This window comes from Spermophilus citellus (assembly GCF_964194105.1).
Source record: "Spermophilus citellus genome assembly, chromosome: 5".
Classification (NCBI taxonomy): domain Eukaryota; kingdom Metazoa; phylum Chordata; class Mammalia; order Rodentia; family Sciuridae; genus Spermophilus; species Spermophilus citellus.
Genome location: NC_138186.1, coordinates 90,144,759 through 90,169,888, shown reverse-complemented (window position 1 = coordinate 90,169,888; position 25,130 = coordinate 90,144,759). Strand labels below are relative to the sequence as shown.

At 38.8% G+C, this 25,130-nt stretch overlaps 1 protein-coding gene and 1 pseudogene across 2 annotated transcripts in view; one reads left to right on the top strand and one right to left on the bottom strand.

Moving 5' to 3' along the window:
- Window positions 1–24,904, bottom strand: part of BCKDHB (branched chain keto acid dehydrogenase E1 subunit beta) — a 195,978-nt gene extending 171,074 nt beyond the window's left edge. The window contains exons 1-3 of the mRNA XM_081295967.1: window positions 24,657–24,904; window positions 10,148–10,225; window positions 8,400–8,468 (exon numbers count right to left, since the gene is read on the bottom strand). Of these exons, the coding sequence (XP_081152093.1) occupies window positions 8,400–8,468; window positions 10,148–10,225; window positions 24,657–24,852 (343 nt within the window). The 5' untranslated portion in view covers window positions 24,853–24,904. The remainder of the gene's footprint in view (window positions 1–8,399; window positions 8,469–10,147; window positions 10,226–24,656) is intronic.
- Window positions 13,699–14,344, top strand: LOC308650407 (mediator of RNA polymerase II transcription subunit 28-like; annotated as a pseudogene). The gene is made up of 2 exons: window positions 13,699–14,024; window positions 14,120–14,344. The product of its transcript is annotated as a mediator of RNA polymerase II transcription subunit 28-like (transcript).
- Window positions 24,905–25,130: the final 226 nt, after the last annotated feature.

The window sequence follows — 25,130 nt, the reverse complement described above, 5'->3', positions numbered from 1 at the left end:
ATAATGTCTGTCTCTTTCTATGGTCCTTCCATCCCATAACCCCAGCCCTCCCCTGACTCCCCTCTACACAAAGAAAGTTCCTTCATTCTTCCCTATCCCCCCGCCCCACTATGAATCAGCATCTGTTTATCAGAGAAAACATTTGGCTTTGGGGTTTCAGGGATTGTCTTATTTCACTTCATGATGTTGGGTTTGATAATGATTTCTTGAAATGACTCCAAAGTCATTATATTAGCATGATATTCTCTAGTTCCATCCATTTACCTGCAAATGCCATAATCTTATTCTTCTTTAAGGCTGAGTAATAAGTCCATTGTGTGTATGTACACATTTTCTTTATCCATTCCTCCATTGAAGGGCAACTAGGTTGGTTCCATGGTTTAGCTACTGTAAATTGAGCTGCTATAAACATCAATGTGGCTGCATCATTGTATTATACTGATTTTAAGTCCTTTGGGTGTAGACCGAGGAGTGGGACAGCTGGGTCAATTGGTGGAGCCATTCCAAGTTTTCTGAGGTATCTCCATACTACTTTCCATAGTGGTTGCACCAATTTGCAGTCCTACCAACAATGTATGAGTGTACCCGATTCAATCCTTTGCCTATTTTTTAACTGAGTTATTAGGGATTTCTGTCATTGTTGTAGTATATTTTTAGGAGTTCTCTATGTGTTATGGATATTAATCTCTTACAAAATATGTGATTTGCAAATATTTCTCTCATTCTTTGGCCTTTTTGTTTGATTCCTGGTGTCCTTCAAAACACCAGTTTTTCATTTTGATGAAGTATAATTTGCCTATTTTTTTCTTTTGCTGCCTGTGTCTTTGGAGTCATTCCAAGAAATCATTACCAAATCCAACAACATGAAGCTTTTACTCTGCATTTTCTTTTAAGAGTTCTGTCTTTAAAAGATCTATGATCAATTTGAGTTAATTTTTGTCATGGTGTTAGGTAAGGATTCAACATCATTCTTTTATATATAGATATCCAGTTTTCCCAGACTCATTTGCCAAAAAGTGTCTTTGCTGCACTGAATGGTCTTTGCAGTCTTGTTAAAAATTATCTGACCATATATGCAAGGATGTATTTCTGAGTTTTCTATTCTATTCCATCAGCCAATATGCCTGTCTTTATGCCAGTGTCACTGTTTTGATTATTGAAGCTTTGTAGTAAGTTTTGGTGTAAGGAAGTATGACTCCTCCAACTTTTTTCTTCAGAATTGAAAACAGGTACATGAAGAAATACTTGTACACCCATGTTTATAGCAGCATCACATACAACATCAAAAAAGGAGCAGCAACCCCAATGTCTGTCAACAGATGAATGGAAAAACAAAGGGTATTTTATATACACAATGGCATATTACTCAACCTTAAAAAGGAATTTTTTTGAAATGGGGGTCTTGCCACATTGTCCAGTCTGGCCTTGAACTCAGGATCTTCCCACCTCAGTCTCTCAAGTAGCTGGTATTATAGGCATGTACTATCAAGCCCAGCTAAAGGAAGGAAATTTTGACACATGCTACAACATGGATAGACTTTGAAGACATTATGCTAAATAAAATAAATCAGTCAAGAGGAAAAATACCATATGGTTCTACTCATATGAGATACTGAAATAATTAAATTCAATTGAGATAGAAAGTAGAAGGGTAGTCTAGGGCTGAGGGAGGGGGAAATGGGGAGTTGCTGCTTGATAAGTGTAGTGTTCCAGTTTTGCAAGATGAAAGAGCTCTGGTAATGGATGGTGGTAACAAATGCAATAATATGGATGTATTTCATAGCCCTGAACTGCATGCTTAAAAAGTATTAAAATGGTAAATTTTGTTATGTATATTTTACCACAAAAGTTTGTTATTTTCATTAATCTTTATAATGAATAAATTAATTTATAAGTTTGTTATAAAATAATTCATTATTATGACTCATAATTTTTACAACTAATAAAATTATATTTACTAATTATTTTGTTATGTATATTTTACCACAAAAGTTTTAGTTATTTTCATTAATCTTTATAATTAATAAATTAATTTATAAGTTTGTTATAAAATAATTCATTATTATGACTCATAATTTTTATAATTAATAAAATTATATTTACTAATTATTCATTTTTAAATTATTTTTCCCTCTCTCACTGGAGGGAAAAGAAGGCACTATTAAATAAGTATATCTAGTTCTACTATATATTCACTTTCAGAAAAGAAAGGAAACTTGTAATATCAGGAGCAACTCACAGTGTCTGACACTCAGAAAGTTAAGAAAATCATGTAAATTATCATATTAGTAATAATCCTTTAAAAACTTTTTTTAACAAGCATATTAGAAAAAAAGTTTTTTACCCACTTATTAATAGCTGTTTTTACTCCGAATTCCTGGAACAGTTAGCCATTTTACTGTCTATATGTGGTATTAAATCTGCTTTTAGTCATAAATATACTTACTTCAATAGGAGGAATGAATCATGTATTCCATTTCCCTGAGAAATTTTTATGAATTTTATCAAGGTATTTCTTCAGTAAAATTAGTTTCAATTTGGGCCAAACCCCACCTGGCAGACAGCCACTTTTCAGTGGAATCCTGACACTCAATCCAAAAGTATGATTGGCACTGAAGTAACCTTTTTTGCATCAGGAACATATAATAGAAGGTCACTATTTGGTTGAAGATGTTAATTTCATAAGAGACTGTCAAAAGATAGTGCTTACATTCCGCAATTTTAAAGGTTACCACACTGGAAAAAGGAGCTTCTTAAGAGAATTAAGTGCCGAAGGCACCCCAATATTCCAAGATGATACAACAATCATATTCATAAACATCTACATGAAAAGGGAATCAATGCATGAGGAAACTGTATTCCTCTTTTTAAAAAGAAATAAAAGCACAGAGTACTTTCATGTGTGCAGAAGGGTCTACACAGGTCATCTGGTCCTTGTCCTTTACTTCACTGATGACAATAGGGGCCCAGCGTCAACTCCCAATTTTTGGCATATTATATAGATTACAAATTGCTTTCTCCACATGCCTGTCCTAGTTTTCCTTCCTGACATCAGTGTATTAAAGTATCTGGTTATACAATTTCTGTGATGTTTACATAAGGAAACAAGTAAGTGGTTATAACTTTTCCCAAGCTGCTATGACAGCCTCACTTTCGGTACAAAGGAATGAATATAGTAATGGAAAAACATCAGAGCTCATGAAAAGGAAGATGTTCAGGCCTGTAGGCTCATTTGGCAATTCCCTACTACCTCTTTTCTCACTTAAGCTTCCTCCAAGAAGTGGGCCAGATAGAGCCTAAGATCCACAGCCCAGGAATACTCCTCTCAGTGCAGATCAGTGCTAAATAAAAGCACAGCTTAGGGGCTGGGGTCGTAGCTCAGTAGTAGTGCACTAGCACATGTGAGGCACTGGATTCAATCCTCAGCATCAGATTAAAAAAATAAATAAATAAGTTTTTTTAAAGGTATTGTGTTCATCTACAACTGAAAAAAAAAAGAGAACACCTTCAACCTGACATAAAGTCTTAATTGAATAAAACATGTACACACACATACTCAGAATGAAAATAAGAATAAATTTAGTAGATGTATGTGGAATTCAAACATAAAATAACACATACTCTACAAATCAACTACTTTGAACTGTCCTCTGCCCAGAATTCCCCTAATTCCAACTGTTGTTCTGATCAACAGATCATGGCCAACTGTGCAAAGCTGGCCAGGTATGATGGCAAACACCTATAATTCCAGCAGTATAGGAGGCTGAGACAGGAGGATTTCAAGTTCAAAGCCAGCCTCATGAACTTAGTGAGACCCTAAGCAACTCAACAAGACCCTGTCTCTTACTTGATATAAAATGTAAAAATGGGCTGGGGTTGTGGTTTAGTAGTTAAGCACCCCTGGGTTCAAGCCCTGGTACCAAAAAGAGAAAAAAAAAAAGTTCAAAGTTGCCATCAGGTATACAGTAATGAGGATATGCTACTCTCCTTTTCATTTTCAAGACACGCATATTATTGTTTTCTATGAAAGGTAAGGGAAGGAGTAAAAAAGCAATTTACTCGTGGTAAATTCACACTCACCTGTATTATATGGAATACAAAATAGCTCTGTCTCCCTTCCTTTTTTCTTGGAATTGCTTCTAATTATGCAGTTCCTTCATTTAAATATTTAGTGGCATTCAGCTTTACAATATTGTGTCAGTAAACCTGCAATCCTTCCACTCTGCCTTATGATGGAACATAAAAAGCTTCGTGACAGTTCCAGAGTACTGGAGCAATACAGGATCTCATTACAAAGTGCAGGCTGCCACCTACTGATGGTGATCCCTTCCCACTCAACACTCAGATTTCTCCAGCAAGTGAATTGGTCCCTCACCAGAGGTTTTCATTGCTAACTTATTTAACACAATGTATTTAATTATATCAATATAATTTTTAGTTCTTTTAAATAAAATCTTTTAGAATAAACAAAAAGAATACTAAGCAGACATGCTTCTATATAGCTAAAAATTTCAGGTCTACATTCTAAAGAGCAGAGATCACTTAAAAAGGATGTTTGGGGGTTTTGTTTTTGTTTTTGTTTTGTTTTGGTGTCCTGAATGTGGATTAATGGTATTTTTCTAAGATGCAAGAAAAAAAATCTATTTTAATATATATTTCTCTTCACCACTCCCTTTATCGTTTATTCCTAAAAATCTGAAGCTCACTTGCTCTCATTAGAGTGGTGATTGCTTATCTTGATCTAGTTGGAATTATTAAAAGTTTAAATTCATAGTTCTAAAGTTATTGTAAAAATTCACAGCAGCTAATGACAATAAAGCTAAAAGAGTTACATAGCCATTAATTATTTCAGCCCCTTGCCATGTAGACATAAATCTGCAGGTGCCCTCCAACATTACTAAACGTTTTTCTCAAGAAGGAGTTAGTGTTTCTCTGTTTTAACCCTTTTTTTTTCAAAAAAAAAAAAAATACTTCAGACCAAAGTATTTAAGGAAGACAAGAAAATCCCTTTCTGAAGCAGAAGACCATTGTTTTCTGGAGGAACAAGTAAATTAACTCAACAAAATTCATTTAACAAATACTACCTGACAAGAGTGATTTAGTGGGCTGGGGATGTGGCTCAAGCGGTAGCGCGCTCGCCTGGCATGCGTGCGGCCCTGGTTCGATCCTCAGCACCACATACAAAACAAAGATATTGTGTCCGCCAAAAAACTGAAAAATAAATATTCTCTCTCTCTCTCTTTAAAAAAAAAAAAGAGTGATTTAGTGCTAAGATTCACAGAGAGATTTTTTATCTTTGAGAAGCTGTCTAGCAGAAGATCTGATAGGGAGATGGTTATAATATAAGCTTCAAGAAGTAAGAGACAAGAGCTATAGCTCAGTAGTAGAGCATTTGCCTAGGATGTGCAAGGCCTTGGGTTTGATCTCCAGCGCTGCAAAAAAAACAACAACAAAAAACAAGAATATATAAGAGATACAAGGTAACCAATGATAAAATAATGCCTGAGACTATTTGGAAGTGGGGGGACCTTTTCAGAGGAAACCTTCTGAAGAAGAAGAAATTGGAGTTTGCCAGATAATCACATGGGGGAAGAGAGATCCAGAGAGCATGCACAAAATGACAGAGAGCTCACAAAACACATCAAGTAACATAAAATTTGTAAACAGTAGAGTGGATAAGGTCAAGTAGTTAGCTAGGTAGATCTCAAAGTCTTTTGTACATTGTGCTAAGAAAAGTGAATTTTAGAATGAAAACATTGGTAAAAAGGTAAAGAATGGATTGAGGGAAAGTGAGACCAAAGGAAGGGTGATTACTAAGAAATAAAATTGCCTAGGCAGAGAAAATTAAAGATCTGAAGTGCCAGGGCAGTAAGAATGGAGGGGCTGGATTGAAGAGAAACCATGAAGATGAAATTTTCAGATTTGACTGGATGTGAGAAATGAGAAAGAAGGAAGATATGAGGACCACCCAGTTTTGAGCTTGGGTAACTAAATGGATGTTGATATAATCACCAAGATAGAAAATGCAGCAGAAGGCATGGATTTGGTGTGTGGGTGTGATGAGTTTAGTTCCGGAAATGCAGCATTTTAAGTGACTGTGTGATACTGGGGTGAACATATGCAGTGAAGAGCTGAGGTTGTAGCTCAGTGGTAGAGCCCTTGCCTAGCATGTGGGAAGCACTGCATTCGATTCTCAGCACCACATATAAATAAATTTAAAAAATAAAATAAAGGTCCATCAAAAACTAAAAAAAGAAAAAAAATATGCTTTGAAATACTGAAGATATAGATTATATCTCAGGAAAGAAGTCTGGATTAGAGACAGGAACTCAGAAGTTCGTGAGTAGCAGGTGCGTGAATGAACTGCCCCAGATGGAATGAGGATCATGGTGAGAACCTGGTCAGAAGGTCCACTGAGGACTTACCAGCTTACACAAGCCCACGGCATGCCACTACAGTTCCAGACAAGACAGGACAGCGAAAGCCAAAAATTGTTCAGCCAGCACCATAACTACACCAGGCAGACAAAAAGGCTACAAAACTATATACAAAGGTGTACACACATTATCTAACATTTTAAATTATTCAATATTCAAGTACAGTCCAAAAGTACATATTCCAGGATATGCAGTTATCTCTAGTTTATCTCTAGAAGTACGTAAGCAATTTTTATTTTGTCTTCTATGTTTTTCTGTCTTTCCCATTTTTTCTACAAATGGGAAAGTTGCTTAGGGCCTCACTAAGTTGCTGAGTCTAACTCTGAACTTGCCATCCTCCTGCTTCAGCCTCCCAAGAAGCATTTACAGGTTTTTAAATGTTTTCTTAAAGATCTACAAGTTTGTAGGAGTGTCAATGATTAGGAAAGATCATCTTTTGCTCACTATCTCAAACTCTAAACAGCTGTTAGAATAGACAAGTAGAAGGCAAAGAGACTAGATGCAAAAACTCAACTTGCCACAGATGGAGTTAAAAAAAAAAAAAAACTGTAAGTGCCCAATAAGTTCCCAATGGTCTCTTTGATTTAAGTACATCGTAACTTCACAGAGAATACAATATAGAGAAAGATAACAATTTTTTTTTTTTTTTTTTTTTGCATTGGGGATTGAACCCAGGTGAACTTTACCACTGAGCTACAACCACAGTCCTTTTTATTTTTTTATGTCAGGTCAGGGTCTAGGTAATTTGCTGAGGGTCTCATTAAGTTGCTGAGACTGGCCTCAAATTTGCAATGAGATTACAGTCTTGCCTGGGATTACAGGCCTGAGCCACCAGACCTGGAAAGAGACTATTAAAAAAAAAAAAAAAAATCTGAAAAGACACTCACTCCTCACCCTTTGCACACACATGAGCAGTACCAGGCAGAGTAAAGGAAGGAAGAGAGGGAGATGTCAACTCCTGCAAACCCTGAACCACTCTGTGGACTTCCAGATAAGACTGAGAGAAAAAAATAAAATGTCAGAAGCAGCTCAGAGGCATCCTTAACCATGGGGGTGGAAATACATTCCTCACACAGCAAGTCACGAGTGGGAACTGAGAGCTGGCCAAAACGAATTCTGTCAGTTCTAAGTTGGACCCAAAAGAAATAAATAAAAGCAACAGGCAGAAATCAATCGCATGCCAGGCAAAAGACAGAGCAGCTGGGATGAAGTGGGCATTAGATAGTTAATTTTATGTCTTCTTGGCCAGGCTGTAATGTCCAGTTATGTGGTCAAACACAGACTCAGAAGTTGCTGTGAAGGTATCTTTTTTTAAGATGTGATTAATGTTTAAATCAATAGCTTTGAGTAGAGCAGTTTACCATTCGCAATGTGGGTGGGCCTCGTCCAATCAATTTAAAGCTTTAAGAGAAAAGACTTGAGGTTTCCCAAACAAAAAGGAATTTGGCCTCCAGACTAAAACACAGAAACCCTGCCCGAGTTTCCAGCTTGCCCTACAGACTTGCCAGCCCCCACAATCATGTGAGCCAATTCCTTAGGAAATAAATCTCTCAGTCTTTCTCCCCAACAAAGATGAAATTTGTTAATAGACTACCAGGCAGAATCTTGAACTGGAAGAAAGGGAACTGAAGTCCCAGGCCAAGGCATGCTGCAGGAAGATGCCAAAGGTTCTTGAACAGATGGGTGACAATACATTGACTATCATTTAGTGAAGATTATTTTGGAATCTCTAATGTGTGTGATATGAAGTAGATCAGAAGATACTAGAGTTAAAACACATTTTGAGAAATCTAGGCCACAGGACTCTAAAGGTGGCTGAGGAAATGAAAAGGTGCTCACCCATGTAATAAAGATACAGAAATTTAACAAAGTATACTTTGTGGGGTTTTTTTGTTTGTTGTTTTGTTTTTATCTTGAAGTAAAAGTCCTACGGGAATACTATTCACATAGATATTAACTTACCATACTTGTCTCGCAAGCCAACAGTGCATCTGAAGACTCCACCAAAGGCAACGTCTTCGCCAAATATTACTGAAAAAAAAAAAATTTAAAGAAGTCATTTTCTATAGTGATCCCCAAGTAAAACTAATCATGAGAAATAAGCAATTAAAATGTTTATATTTTAAATCATTAAACAGAAATGGACTGAAGATCTAGCTCAAGGTCTCTCAACTTGGATATTATTAATAATTTGGACTAGATAAATCTTTTGTTGGGGGGACTTTTCCTGTGCATTGTAGACATACAGCAGAATCCTGGTCTCTACCCACTTGATGACAGCTGCCCATCAAACACATAGCTGTGACAACCAAAACTGTCTCCAGACACTGATAAAGGCATGGGAAGCAGAGTACGGGTGGAAAGAACTCCCTGCAGAGACAGAACCACTGATCCTGAATCTCATCTTGTTTTACCCAGGAAGAAACGAGGCCAAAGGAGTAGTAGAGTGGCTTGCCAAGTCAAAAAGCCAGCCAGAACTGTGACTCACAGTCCCGGTTCCCAGTTCTGTGGTTTTCTTAAACATAGTGTACAGTAAGAGTCAGCCCTCCAAGGAGCTGAAGGAGGAGAATTCCAAGCTAACAGAAGGGTCTCAAATAAAAAGGGACTTAGACTGTGTAAACAGACAGGAAGCAAGTATGGTAGAACACAGCAGCAGAGGAAAGAATGGGGTCAGTGGAAACTGAGAGGAGCCTTTTAGTAAGGCAAGAATAAATTAAGGAGTATTCAGAGAGCCCAACTCTAGTCCCATGAATGCACCTGAGAGTTTTATGGACCTCAAGAAAATAAGTCACCCTTCTCTACATTCACTCATCTAGTTCTATCATTCTCAAATAACATTCAAAACAAATCAAGGTCTAGTAATTTTCTAGTCTAGCTCTCACTTCCTTCCAAAAAAAGAAATTACCTGTTTTTCACTTCACTTAACTTTAAAACAAAGAATTCTCAAGTGGACCAGGTGGCCCACATCTGTAATCCCAGTGATTCAGGTTGCAAATTCAAGGCTAGCCTCAGCAATTTAGCAAGACCCTCAGCAGCTTAGGGAGACGCTGTCCCAAAATAAAAAATAGGAAGGACTGGGGATGTAACTCAATGGTAAAGGCCCCTGAGTTCAATCCTCAGTATCAGAAAAAAGGATTCTCAAGGGGAAGCCCAAGATATAGTAAAGTGAGAGTGTGTGTATGTGAAGTAAATCCAACCAAATCTAGAAAACACAGAAGGACAACTTTTTATATCAATCATTAATAAGATAAAAATGAAATTGCTTATGAAATTATGTATAAATACTAAAATTATTTCTAAAAGAAATATTACAAGTTGAATGAATGAAAAAAGTCAAAAAGTATAGAAATCAAATCTTCATTTATAAATTTGTATCTGAATGACCTGGTATTATCTGGTTTTTTTCCTATACATTAGAGAAACAGAAGTACATAGTAGATATTAATCCAGAAGAAATTACTATAATATTAGGACCATATATACTATGAAAACTGACCTAATGTCGACATACATGAGAAGTAGTAATGAGTGGATACAAACATGTACTAATAGTGCAGTTTGGTTCTTTAGTCCTATATATTTCATCAGGTCTTTCAAAAATTTCTGGTTAATATCTACAATGTTAACCTTTGAGCTCCATACAAATTTTTCAAGCAAATTTTTAATTCTGGCATAAGCAACTACCACAATTGAACGTAGATCAACGTTACCTGCAGTAGGATCTTTAGCCAGTGAGTTATCCAAGGCGCTTGTTATTGACTGAAAAAGATTCATTTTTTGAGTTTGCCCTGTGAAAAACAAAAAATAGACTATTTAGACATTGTAAAATATGTAAAAATAACCAGTTTACAATTGACTACAATATAATTAAAATCCAGATAGAAAGAAAGGCACAGAATATATCATGTGAATTTACTGGATTATTTACAAGGATGCTTGGGCTGTGGGATATAAAAAAGCAATAAAAATCTTCAGAAGCTAGTTGATGAGGTAAAACTTACCAATACCAAATAATTTATAAACAATTTTTAAAAATAAAGAGGGAATATAATCAAGCAACTAAATGTACATAGACAATAAAAGCTACGGAACCTTAAGGTGAGATTGAGAGCCAGAGTGCAAGCAGTCTCACCCTAGACAGATGTTAGGAATCCCAACCATAAGGAATACACAGGACCAGTGGCATGTGTTAAATATGCCAAGGCAGGCTACCCACAAATAAATTTAGGTACCCAGAACTACTAGTATTCAGAACAACATAATCCCATGCCTACACGTCCTTCCTACTATCTCATTGCTAGCAGAATCTCTGCAAGTCAATACCTGTCTCCCTGAATAGATTTTTGGGAGGAGTAAATGGAGCAAATACATAGAACACTCAGAACAGTACCTGGCACAGCGAGTGCTGAAGAAATGTTAGCTATTTATTGTTAAATTCTGGACTTTGTCCATGTCCTTCCATTTGACATTAGCATTATTATAAATGGTTTAACTGATAAAGTTCCAAATGTTGCATGGGAAATATCATGACTTCGAAGCTTTGACTGAGGCCTAGATGTCACGAGGTGCCCTAGAATTGAAGTTCAACTCCTCTCCAAAAGCACTATTCAGAGCACAGACAGACTCCTTCATGAATCTCCTGATCCAGAGGCCCAGTCCTACCTTGGTCTATTCAGTGGTGGCCACCTTAACCTGTTGCTTACCCTGGCCAATGTCCATCTAACCTCCATGCTCTTCAGTCACCCAACCAATGTGTTCCAAAAGTTAAGGCTTAATTCCCAGTATGGGTCATAACAGCTACTGCTGTTGCCTTTCACCCTCTGACCATGGAACACTGGTCACTTAACCTCTTCCTGAAAGCCCAATTTCTTCCCTAGCCCAGCCCAGCTCCACAGCCAGCTCTGACCTATAAATCCTCAGTTCTTCCACTATCCTCTGACATGTCTCTCTGATCTTTTAAACAGTGCTGAGGCCCATGCTTCAGGTCTTGCCAATCCCTTATGAGATATGCCCCGTTGCCCTCTGTGCCCAGAATAATAGTCTATTTATACTTTTATTTCTGGTGGAGATGATAGGAATTTACTCAGCAAATCACTGATATGTCATCTTTGCCCAAGGAAACACAACCACACCATGTGTCCACGATTACATCACAGTTGATTTTTCACCAGGCTAAGACTTTATCCCTTTATAGACAATTTTCTCAAATTCTTGGCTACTCTATGAATATTCCTACAGTATTTATTGGTGCTCAGCATCACATGATAACAGTTTAGGGTAAAATTTCCTCCTACTCACAATGAAATCCCCCACTCTTTCTCCTGTGTCATTCATTTCAAAGAGCAATATTTATATTTGTCTGTTAGGATTTTCATAGTTAGCCACAGGAGAATTAAAATGCCTCATCATCTAAGCTGGTCTGAATTTTTAAGTCTGCTTACTGAATGCCCCCAAGACATTTTATGTTTCTTTCTCTCTCTCTTTTGCATTGCTGGGGATTGAACACAGGGCCTCATGCATGTTAGGAAAATGCTGTATTAGTCAGTGCCCACTAATTCCTCTTATTGCATTGCAGCTCTGCAAGATTTTAGCAGAAGGAAAAGCAAAAACTTTAACAATAAAACTCACACAAAGTAAGTCTGGAAAGCATTGCTTGATATCACAAAGAATGCACTCATATGGGATAACATAAAAATAAGGGTATTTAGAATTTATATTTTCACGTGAGCACAAAAACTATGCTTTCACTACTGAAAATTTTTACCAAATGGATTTAAAATTTTAGGGTTTGGGATTAAGTACTCATCTACTCAATGCTTTTACAAGTTATAAATGCCAATTTTAATATAGTAACATCAACTACCCATTCTTTTTCAAGTTGTAGCATGATTTTTGGATGGGACAGGAAGAAATCATATTATTCATAAGTATAATATTTTAAAATGTGTGTTTTCTTGAGAATTATGTATTTGAGGTTACACCAAAGACCACCCATAGAATATGCCTTTATTCCCTAATTAGATAGATAAGCCCAGCACATGCTAACCAAGGCTGTAACACTGGTAAGATTTTTATAGAAAGAAAGAAAGAAAGAAAGAAAGAAAGAAAGAAAGAAAGAAAGAAAGAAAGAAAGAAAGAAAGAAAGAAAGAAAGAAAGAAAGAAAGAAAGAAAGGAAGAAAGAAAGGAAGGAAGGAGGGAGGGAGGGAGGGAGGGAGGGAGGGGATAGGGATGTTGCTCAGTGGTGAGCGCTTGCCTTGCATGCGCAAGTTCCTGTGTTTGATCCCCAGCCCTGAAAAAAAAAAAAAAAGCATAATACTAAGAAATTACTAAACGCAAATGTCAAATTATGAATGTTAATAAATGGCTGACAAGTTTCAAAACAGATAATTCTTTTTCAAGACAAAAAGTTACAACAAAACCAAAACAATATAGCAGCACAGCTTCTTCTGAGGCAAGGATGTGAGTTAATGGCCACACAGTGGTAAAACTGGGCTCTGTGGTTGGGAATCAACTGATTCACTGAAAGTATTTTAAGTACAAGATCATGAATAACCACATCATCCTGGTTTCTATTAAAAAAGTAGTATGTCAGCAGAATGTCAAATTCTTAACAGTTTTTGATTAGAGCTATATCTGCAAGACCTGGCAGGTAGTAGGTGCTTGATAAATATTTGTTCACTAAATGACTAAACAAATAAGCACATATAGCTGCTTCAATAAAGGTTTTTTTAATATGAAAAAAAAAGTTACCCACTTAAAGGAATTCATAGGAAAAAAATTTACCAATGTCAGAATTCAAAGACAGACAACAGAAGAAGGGCAACGGGGAGAAGTAATGTGCAACAGCAGTCTGATGGAGTAGGTCTTTGATAACTACTCCTCTGCAGTAGTGTTGAAGCAGTAGAGAAGCCATTCCCAGAGCTGTGGCATCTGAGACACAGAGGCAAAAGAGTGCCCTAGGGGTAGTCTCCAGAAATAAGTAAGGTTAACAGTGGGCAGGTTATAACCCAAACAAAAACACACATGTACAATAAAGAAAATTAGGGTCTTTCAGAAAACAAAAGTCTACCAATACATTCAGCACAGGTTCTCCTTTGCACTGTCTAAAGTTTGGTATAGATCTATGCATCAGCACTTCCTCCTCAGATGCCTCTTGGAAACTCCAACATTTAGCACACTGTCTGACACGTCCATTGAAGCATGATGAATAGGTGGCATCCATGAAATCGTGTGGTACTAATCACACTGTGAAATGGGAAGATGCAGTGGGCCATTCCAGACACTGCAGCTCCACTGGGCAGTATGTTCTCTGGGCACCTCCAGGATCCCCACCACTCCCACAGGTACCTGGGCTAGGCCTCGCTTCTTCAGGCAGCGATGATGCTCTAAGAACTTCTAACAGTACCTTGGTGCACGAATTAAAGTCAACATTCGAGGCTTGCTTTGCTTCTCTCATAATTCAGGAGTATGTTAACTACGCAGATCAGGAAGAAATTCAAACTGGTGTTGATCGAGGTATCCAGAAGTTGCTGGGTATTTCAAGACAGAATGCTTTTTTCTACAAAAACAGATTGCAACTGGGGATATAGCTCAGTTGGTAGACACACAAGGCCCTGGGTTCTAATCCTCAGCACCACCAAAAAATAAAAATTAAAAAAAAACAAAAACAGGCAGGTTGCAGTTGTTGGAAATCAAAGTTATCAAAGGTGATGTCTAAGAATTAAGGAATGAATTGTAGTGGAAAGATGCGCTGGAGAAGAAGCACTTGACAAAGCTGAGGCATTGGCAGCAGATGCTGGAGAACATCAATGTGCAGCACAAAAAGCCAGCTGAATTCCCTCGGGGCTCCTTGGCCCACCTGGAGCAGGTGTCTGCCAATATCCCTGCACCTCTGAAGCAGACCTGAGAGGGGTCTGTTCCACAAGGTAGGGGTAGGCCCCTGCAGACAGTTTTGCCAAACTTGCCTCTGCGTGGACACACATTTTAGAAAAACTATTTGCTAGAGAATGAGTTGATGTTAATTTTGTTTCCACCTAAAAATTTCCCTGAATTTTTATGAGCTGTTAATTACTTGAGTAATTTATAAAATGCCTATAGCTTGGTAAACAAAGTGAGATTAGGTTCTTTTTTTTTTTTTTTTTTTTTTTTTTGATCTGTGGCAAAGTTTAGACTACTAGTTTGATGACACAGATTCCTGCTTTTCTTTTTAGCTTGTTTTTAATTTTTGTATGACTTTATGGTTTTTTTTTTTTACAGTTGTTAATTTGTTATGATCTAGTTTCGTTGTAGGCCTTTCATGATAACTACTCGTCCATGGTAAGTGTAGAAAAATATGTACATTTGTTGTCACAAAACTTGAACTACCTCAAGAAGAGGAATCTAATGCAACATTTGTAATGTTTCCAGCACACTAAAGAGTGTAGATACTTTGTAAATGAATCAGAAAAAGGGTTAAAATAAGGTAGGTTTGAGTAGTAATATTATAGTAGATCCTTAAATTGATGCTGCCTTGTATTGGGTTAAATTTATGTTCTGAGTGGTGTTACTGTTCTGAGGGATGCTATATTAGGACTTGATGTGCATCTGGATGCCTTGCAGAAATAACGGGTGTGAGTGACAAAACAGACCCTGTCTCCCTAGCATGACAGCTGAGACACAAATGAAGTATGAGGAGTCAAAGCTTGGTCTCATTCTTTTTCTTTTGAGTTTTGTTTAGTTTGCTTGTGTTTTTGTTTTACTTTTGGGGAAAAAGTCAGTTTACATGAAGGAAGATTCTTGTTCATGGATTTGATTCCAAGGGACTAGGGCCTTGGGGTCAAAGGTGACTGAGAGAGTAATCCCCAGCTACTTCACGTCCAGAGAGAACAGGGAGCGTCTCCATCAGGGAAGGTATTTTGTCCTCTTATTGGAGGACGTTTTCCTTTCTCTGTTTTACACATCTCTTATTGGATTACCCTTCACCCAGCACAAACACTCCACTGTCTTCTGAACAGTCAGCAGGTTTGTGGCTCAGTGTCTTGGTTCACCTTGTCCTCTCCAGCCCTGAAGATTCCTCCCCATGCATCTAGATATCCACTCATGTTCTTGGCCTGGCCTGGACGCCACCTAGTCTACAAAGCTTCCACTTTATTCCAGGGCACAGGACCTTTTGTTCCTTCCACTGTCCTTGCTATGTCCTCACTTACAGGTTAGTGAATGGCATCTGTTTCTGTTGCCCTTGCCACATTGTACACCCATGGAAATTAGGCATTATTCCCCTTGAATATACAAGAGCACATATTTTATGACACTTTGTATTTAATTATTACACATTTAATCTGTGTGCTGTGTGGATGATATTTGACTTGTAGAACTACGACCTGTGATTACCAGCCTGAGGCTAGCTGATTCCCTTAGTTGAGATATATAGGTCAAAACTTTTTTTTAAATATTTTTAGTTGTAGAGGGACACAATACCTTTATTTTGTTTATTTAGTTTTTTTTATGTGGTGCTGGGGATCAAACCCAGGGCCTCACGCATGCTGGCAAGTGCTCTACCACTGAGCCACAACCCCAACCCAAGTCAAAACTTTTTGAAGTTATTTTTACTCATATTATAAGGGTTTAATCTGCTCATCTCATGCTAATTAAAAGCTGTGATTGGCAGCTTGAGATTTCTTGGTTGAAAACATAAATAAATTTAGAGCAATCTTTCAATGATAAAAGTGTTTTGGATGAAAAGATTGGAAACTGTGCTACTTGGTGCTTAATGAAAATGTTTTGAATAATGTATATGTAAAAGTTTTTGTCATTTCTTTATATTAATTCAGAAGTTATCTGTCAAATAAATAAAACTTTTCAATATTAAAAAAAATGGGAAGATGACTAAGAAACTGCCCATTTTTCCCAATAAAACTTCTTGCAGCCCTCCAGATACCCTGTTTTCCAGGACTCACTTTCTATTTGCCAGGTATCTACCTTTATCTCATTCTAATTCCTACTAAGGGTGTTGGAATGGCTACCCCAAGTAGGATAACATGTACTAACCTACTAAACTGTAAATGAAGGGGCTAAGGATAAGTTCTGTGGTACAGTGCTTGCCTAGCATGCCTGAGACACCTAGGTTTAATCCCCAGTACCCAAACAAACCAAAACTGCAAATGAAAGCTCTATAAATATAATTGCCTCTTAAAGTTCCAGTATATGTGGCATATCTACAAAAAGGAAGAAAGTATAGAGTACTTGAGGGGAACAGGGTCACCTAAGTCAAAAATTAAGAGGATCTACATTTTAAAGTTGAAGAATTATGGCTGGAGTCCCAAGATTACCCCATATCAGAGCATCAGGTAATTTTTGCATGACGCCATGAGACATCCCTTCCTTTTGCTGGCTTGTTCTCTGCTCCATCTTTAAACTACATACATGCTGGTTATCTGCGATATAAATCTTTTCTGTAGGCTTCTGACTTCTATATCCAACAATCATCAATTCTCTACTTGCTGTCTTGGGCTTTTCTAACTCAAAGACAAAACCAAACTCTAGATTTCTGCTCCCAATACTAGCCTTTCCCATCTTAGCAAACAACACTAGCCTCCACCCACGTGCCCAAGCTGTAAACCCAGGGGCATCCTTAATGTCTTCATTGAACCCATCAAATCCTACTTCCAAATAAATGACTAAATCTAGCACTGTTATGTTGGGAGCAGTGACTGAATTATGGGTCTTGAACTGTCCTGTGACATTGGTGATAACCTCTCTTGGGAACTCTCAGTGGGAAGGTGACAGTGAAGACTGCTCAGATGCTATGGTGACACCCTGTTCAATAGAAGGTTTTGTACCAGCCATGGAGCTATTCGGTTCTTGACCTTGAGGTTCAGATGCCAGGTGTTCAGGTATAGAAAGTTCTGGGTGGAGAAAGCTGATAATTATAATCAGGCTGCTGGTACTCATGACCTTGGTTCTGCTCACTTTGAAGAACTTTCTCACAATAAATCCTTTTGATGTTTATACCTATATAATAAATGTGCTGAGCATATTGTGTATCACTACGTCTCTACCAAGGAGTAGTCAACCCCTGAGACCCAGCTTTTTCTCTATTTATGTGTCTGTATTTTTCCCATCCCCTCACCACCGGGTCTGGTAACCTGAATTAATTAATGGCCCTGCAGGTCACAGCACTTTACAGCCTATGTCCAGAATTACCACCTTTTCCTCTTCCAAAAAACTGTTTCCTCACTTATACTTTCACTCCTTCAAATCATTCCCCCAAATATCTGTTACAATAAGAATCCTAAAAAGCAAACCACATCATATTACTCCTGTGCTCAAAGCCCTACAAAGACTTCTGACCGGGCTGGGGATGTGGCTCAAGCGGTAGCGCGCTCGCCTGGCATGCGTGCGGCCCGGGTTCGATCCTCAGCACCACATACCAACAAAGATGTTGTGTCCGCCGAGAACTAAAAAAAAAAAATATTAAAAATTCTCTCTCTCTCTCTCTCTCTCTCTCTCTCTCTCCTCTCTCTCTCTCTTTAAAAAAAAAAAAAAAAAAAGACTTCTGACCACACTCCCTGTCATGTACTCAAGGCCCTGCTTGATCCCATTCGTGTCCACCTCTACTGTTCCATTATTAACCACTGTCCCCACGGATCCCCGCTGAAGAGTTCTCTCAGTTCTACCACCTAAGCTCCCTGCCACCTCAGGACCTTCACACGTGCAAGACCCCTCCAGCTGGCACGCACTTCACACCTCTTTGGATACTCTTTTCAGAGGGATCCTTTGAAGCCTTGCCAGGTCTCTATTATTCATCTTTTTAGAGAAAATTCCCTGAATTATTTCCTTCAAGTAACTTATTAAGAACATTTCCTAAGCTCACATGCTCACCCACTCTTTCTCTCTCTCCCACCAAAAATGTGCTTCTTCTCTGGCATTTGCCACTTGTATCAATGATATCACCACTTTACCATCCTTCCAGGTTCTCAGGCTAAAAATATTTCATACCCCTTCCCTAGGCCCCCCAGGTAAAACAGTGACAAACCTGGTCATATGGTCAAGACATACAACCCACTAGCACCATCCAAGCACAATTACATCCTCTTATACAGACAACAACAATATCTGATCTTTCAGCCTCCTTACTTCCCATTCGTTAATTGACCCTATAAACTTTCCTAATAATGTAACACAAGCACATTAAAAGTCACTTTTTTGCCCAGAAAAAAAAAAAAAAAAACCCAATGGTCTTCCACAGCCCAGCAAAACTTGAGTCCAAATTAATGCACCCATCATAACATGGGGTACATTTAAGATAGGCAATCTGTTCCCCCCATCAACATTTAGACTGAATTTTCAAAGTTCCATTTACCCTTTAAAATTTATTTCTCAATCCTTCTGTTTTTCCTGCAAATAAACTCACTACCTCCCCATTCCTCACATAAACACGATGCTTTCTCACTTATCTTTACTTACATTATTCTGCTCCCTATAAACTCTAATCCTGGAAAGAAGACCTTCATCCCCACAACACAGGGCTATCCAGTCTCCACCTGATCTTGGAGAGACCTGTCTACCTCAACCTGTTCAAGAAAACCCACTAAATGGTTTTCTCAGTCACCATAACACAAACTCACCAGACTCATCTTCCTGAAAAAAACACTTTCCCCCTGGTCTTTGCAGAGATGATTCTTTGTCAAAGCTCACTGTGCAGCTTAAATGTCACCTACTCAGAGTCCACCCTGACCACCAATTAATTAAGCAGTCTTTTTTACATGTTAAGAGAAAACCAACGAATAATAAAAGTAAAGAAAGTATTTGCATCAGACATGGTGGCACATGCCTGTAATTCTGGTGGCTCGGGAGGCTGAAGCAGGAGAATTGCAAGTTCAAGGCCAGTCTCAGCAACTCAGGCCCTGAGCAACATAGTGAGACCCTGTCTCAAAATAAAAAATAAAAAGAACGTGAAAATATGGCTCAGTGGTAAAGCGTCCCTGGATTCAATCTTTAGTATCAAAAAAGAAAAACCAAAGAAAAGGATTTGCAACATATATAAAAGGCAAAAAGTTATTATCTTCATTAATATCTTAATTATACAAAATTTTAATACATAAGGCTAAAATGTAGGCTTTGGAGTCAGGCACACTGGGCTTCAAGCTCAGGCCCTGCGATTTACCAGACTTGGGAAGGCCACTAACATCTCTGAGCCTCAACTTTCTCACCTGTAAAAAGAGCAAAATACTGTGTAACTCACAAGGTTATTATGAGGATTATGGACTGATCACCCTCACAACACCTGGAAAGAGTAGTTACTCAATAATGACAGAAAGTATTAATATTGGTAGAAAAATACTAAGGGCACAATTTTTTAAAAATATTTTTTAGTTGTAGATGGACACAATAGCTTTATTTATCTTTATGTGATGTTGAGGGTCAAACCCAGTGCCTCACCAGTGCTAGGCAAGTGCTCTACCACTGAGCCACAACCCACCCCTAAGAGCATAATTTTTAAAATGTGAAAAAATCACAGAACATTCAATTCACAGAGAAAATAAACCTAGTGAACAAATACATGGGGAAATATTTCTCAATAGAAATTAAACAAATGCAAATTAAAACAAAGTGCAGTTAGCACAAAATCTGAATATAGTGTATATATGTGTACCTGTGAATTTAGCATTAACACCTAATAAACTCTTATACATTCTCATATTTGAAACAATATAATAGTCTTATAAAGACAGGGTATAAGCCAGTCATTTAAAAATCTATTAAGCATTCATATTTTAGGGTTAAAAATCTCACCCCTCGGGCTCTATACTGAAGAAATAATCTCAGAAACATAAAAATCATATACAAGAAATGCTTAAATTTACACTATTTATAACATTGCAAAACTGTAACAATAAAAAGCACAATGGTAATTACTGTTTCCATTCACTGAATACTTAGTTATCAAATATCATGTTAAGTATTTTATAAATATTATCTTATGTAAGCCTCCTAACTGCCTTGTGAAGTAGATATAATTATTAACCTCTTATAAAGAAACTGAGATTCCCCCATTCCCCACCCCCCGAGTACTGGGGATGAAACCCAGGGGCGTTCTACCACTGAGCTATATCTCCAGCCCTTTTTATTTTTATTGAGATGGTGTCTCACTAAGTTGTGATCCTCCTACCTTTGCCTTTCAAGTTGCTGGGATTACAGGCATGCATTACAACACCCAGCAAGAAACTAAGGCTTAAAGGGGATAAATGATGACCTCAAAGTCACAGGTGGCAGGGACAAAACAAACTTAGGATAAGCTGATTCTAACTTTTGAATTATAGTATCTCCATAGTACATATCCTCTAAATTCTAAAGAAGTTTATAATAACTATATGTTCTTATGTACCCTTATGTGAAAAGCTTCTGATTAAATAAAGCAAATTGTATTTATATGAAGATGACAATTATGGAAAATACACTAAGCTGCAAGGATGCACCCAAATGTTAGCAATATTTACTGAAGTGAATGGTGAAATAACTTTTTACTTTTCTTCTTTTATTTTTTTTTTCTTTTGGTACCAGGAGAACTCAGGGGCACTCAACCACTGAGTCACATCCCCAGCCCGTTTTTATATATTTTTTTAGAGACAGGGTCCCACTGAGTTGCTTAGTGCCTCACTGTTGCTGAGGCTGGCTTTGAACTCACAATCTTCCTGTCTCGGCCTCTGGCGCAGCTGGGATTATAGGTGTGCTCCACCACACCTGGCAACCCTTTACTTTTCTATTATGTAAATTATATGTAATATGCTTGTATTATTTTTATAAAAACATACAAATGTGACAGCACTAAGATGTTAATTATTTCACAACTGTGGAAAGGGGATTAAGAAGACTTATGCCCTACTTCTCAAGCATTGCGTCAGAGTTTCTTTCTGTGAAGACAGAATTGAGGTTCATCCTGTTGGTGAAAAGCATTCCTATTCACCTTTATGGTATCTACCAACTGTTTCATAAAGCTGGGATACCCTCTTAGTAAATTCTTTCTATATGCATTTTAGTACCATGTTTACAATATTTACAATATCACCTCTAGAATCTGAATGATTAGATTCCAAAGCTGAAGCTGCCACCGACATGTTTGTGTCACCTTGGATAAACTATCTAAAGACTTCAGTTAATGAAACTGCAAAATGGCAATAAAAACATTACCTACGCTTTAAGTTTGTCCTAAGCATCAAATGAGATGACGAATGTAAATTTCTCAGTTCACTGCCTCTCAGTGATAAGCACTCAATAAATTCTTATTCTTGCTGGGTGCAGTGATGCACACCTGTAATCCTGGTGGCTCAAGAAGTTGAGACAGAGGATCACAAGTTCAAAGTCAGCCTCAGCAACTTGGTGGAGACCCTAAGCAACTTAGCAAGACCCTGTCTTAAATCAAAAAAAAATTTAAAAGAGGGTGGGGGACTGGAGATGTGGCTCAGTGATTAAGTGTCCCTGAGTTCAATCCCTGGTCCCAAATTAAAATTTAAAAAAATGTTAATATTTATTATTCACAAGTAAAGACATACTTCCAAAAATGTCAGCCCTGTCACATAAAAAGTTATTAGACATGGGGCTGGGATTGTGGCTCAACGGTAGAGCACTCGCCTAGCACGGGCGGGACCCGGGTTCGATTCTCAGCACCACATAAAAATAAAGGCATTGTGTTTGTGTCCATCTACAAAAAAGATTCTCTCTCTCTCTCTCTCTCTCTCTCTAAAAAAAAACAAAAACAAAAAAGTTATTAGACATGAAAATGGAAAACATTTTCTTACAGTTTCCTGATATTCCGATGACAGACACTGGATCTTTAGGAAATTACATAAAATTTTCAAAAAAAAATAGTAAAAGTTTTGCACAAAAGTCATGCTATAAAGTATTTGCCAAAAACCCTTCCTATTTGGAAATAGATAAAGCAATCATGAAATTCATATGGAAAAATAAAAGACCCAGAATAGCAAAAGCAATTCTAAGCAGGAAGTGTGAATCAGGCGGTATAGCGATACCAGATTTCAAACTATATTACAGAGCAATAGTGACAAAAACAGCATGGTACTGGTACCAAAACAGGCGGATAGACCAATGGTTTAGAATAGAGGACACAGAGACTGATCCACAAAGTTACAACTATCTTATATTTGATAAAGGGGCTAAAAGCATGCAATGGAGGAAGGATAGCATCTTCAACAAATGGTGTTGGGAAAACTGGAAGTCCTTATGCAACAAAATGAAACTGAATCCCTTTCTCTCGCCATGCACAAAAGTTAACTCAAAATGGATCAAGGAGCTTGATATCAAATCAGAGACTCTGCGTCTGATAGAAGAAAAAGTTGGCTATGATTTACATATTGTGGGGTCAGGCTCCAAATTCCTTAATAGGACACCCATAGCACAAGAGTTAATAATAAGAATCAACAAATGGGACTTAATTAAACTTAAAAGTTTTTTCTCAGCAAGAGAAACAATAAGAGAGGTAAATAGGGAGCCTACATCCTGGGAACAAATTTTTACTCCTCACACTTCAGATAGAGCCCTAATATCCAGAGTATACAAAGAACTCAAAAAATTAGACAATAAGATAACAAATAACCCAATCAACAAATGGGCCAAGGACCTGAACAGACACTTCTCAGAGGAGGATATACAATCAATCAACAAGTACATGAAAAAATGCTCTCCATCTCTAGCAGTCAGAGAAATGCAAATCAAAACCACCCTAAGATACCAGCTCACTCCAGTAAGATTGGGAGCCACTATGAAGTCAAACAACAACAAGTGCTGGCGAGGATGTGGAGAAAAGGGTACACTTGTACATTGCTGGTGGGACTGCAAATTGGTGCGGCCAATTTGGAAAGCAGTTTGGAGATTCCTAGAAAAGCTGGGAATGGAACCACCATTTGACCCTGCTATTGCCCTTCTCGGACTATTCCCTGAAGACCTTGAAAGAGCATGCTACAGGGATACTGCCACATCGATGTTCATAGCAGCACAATTCACAATAGCTAGACTGTGGAACCAACCCAGATGCCCTTCAATAGATGAATGGATAAAAAAAATGTGGCATCTATACACAATGGAGTACTATGCAGCAATAAAAAATGACAAAATCATAGAATTTGCAGGGAAATGGATGGCACTAGAGCAGATTATGCTTCGTGAAGCTAGCCAATCCCTAAAAAATAAATACCAAATGTCTTCTTTGATATAATGAGAGCAACTATGAACAGAGCAGGGAGGAAGAGCAGGAAGAAAAGATTAACATTAAACAGAGACATGAGATGGGAGGGAAAGGGAGAGAAAAGGGAAATTGCATGGAAATGAAGGGAGACCCTCATTGCTATACAAAATTACATATAAGAGGTTGTGAGGGGAATGGGAAAATAAACAAGGAGAGAAATGAATTACAGTAGATGGGGTAGAGAGAGAAGATGGGAGGAAAAAAAAAAAAAACCCTTCCTATAGCTTCCACCTCCCAACACCTACATCAATTACTCTTCCTTAGCTAAGTGGCACCATGGCCCAGCACAAGGTTGGCACTATACTCAAATAGAAAGCCTACATTTTTTCTTTTTTTCCTGGAAATGGGGATTAAATCCGGGACCTTGCACATACTAGACAAGCGCTCTACCACTGAGCTACATCCCCAATCTTTTTTATTTTATTTTGAAACAGGGTTAGTAACTTGCCCAGACTGGCCTCAAACTTGCAATCCTTCTGCCTCAGCCTCCTGAAAAGCCTGGATTTTCCCCACTGAAGGAAGAACCTGTTCTGCAACCTTGGGAAAATCAAATCAGTTACAAGGTCCTGAAGCTTACTCTAATCTACCAGGAGCAAAAGGCATAAATAAGTCTTTTAAATGCTGCTGCTGCCTAAAATGAGTGGCACCCAAGGCCCAGGCTGGGAAAGAAGGGACGACAGAGGACACAGGATTCCTTGGGCACCACCTCTCCACCTCAGGCGCTTGCAGAAGGTGGTAGGCCCTCTTGCCCATCTCGCAGGTGCCCAGGGGCTGCATCTCAAAGGCTTAGTAACAAAAACAGGGCGAGGAGTCAGACCCTGAGCCTGGGAGGGTGCTAGAGCTGGCGGGGTTTGAGCCCGAAAGGCAGGAGATCGGCCTACTGACACCCCCTCCTCGTGAGGAAGGCGGCCCTCCTCGTGAGCGCCCGCGGACCTGGGAGTCTGGGGCGGCGGGACTGACAGGGTGACCCCCGACTCACCGTACTCGTGGGACTCCGGGTCGGGCTGGAAAGTGAAGTGAGCCACCTGCCGCATCTGGGCCGCATCCCTCCTGGCCGAGGCCGGCTGCAGGAAGCTCCGCGACACGGCATCGCCTCGCCACCGGTGCCAGCGCCCCTCCGCCGCGGCAGCGCGGAGCCTCAGCAGCCGGCCTGCGGCCACCGCCACGACCGCCATCCCCGCTCGCCGCCGGGTTAGCCGCTCGCTGCCGGCAGGGAGGGCGGAGACCCCAGGCGACTTCCACACTGGTCGGGCCGGAGGGGCGGACCCGAGAAACTGGCAAATCAGAGGTGGCAATTCGGAGGCGGGGACCTGACGACCCAGGCGACAGCTCCAAGTGCGCGTGCGGAAGGGCTGCCAGCGCGGGTGTCGGAGGCCGGCGAAGGCCAATGAAAAGGGTCCTGGAGGCGGAGCCTTCCCGAAACCAGCTGTGCGAACCCGGGAGCAGGCTCCTC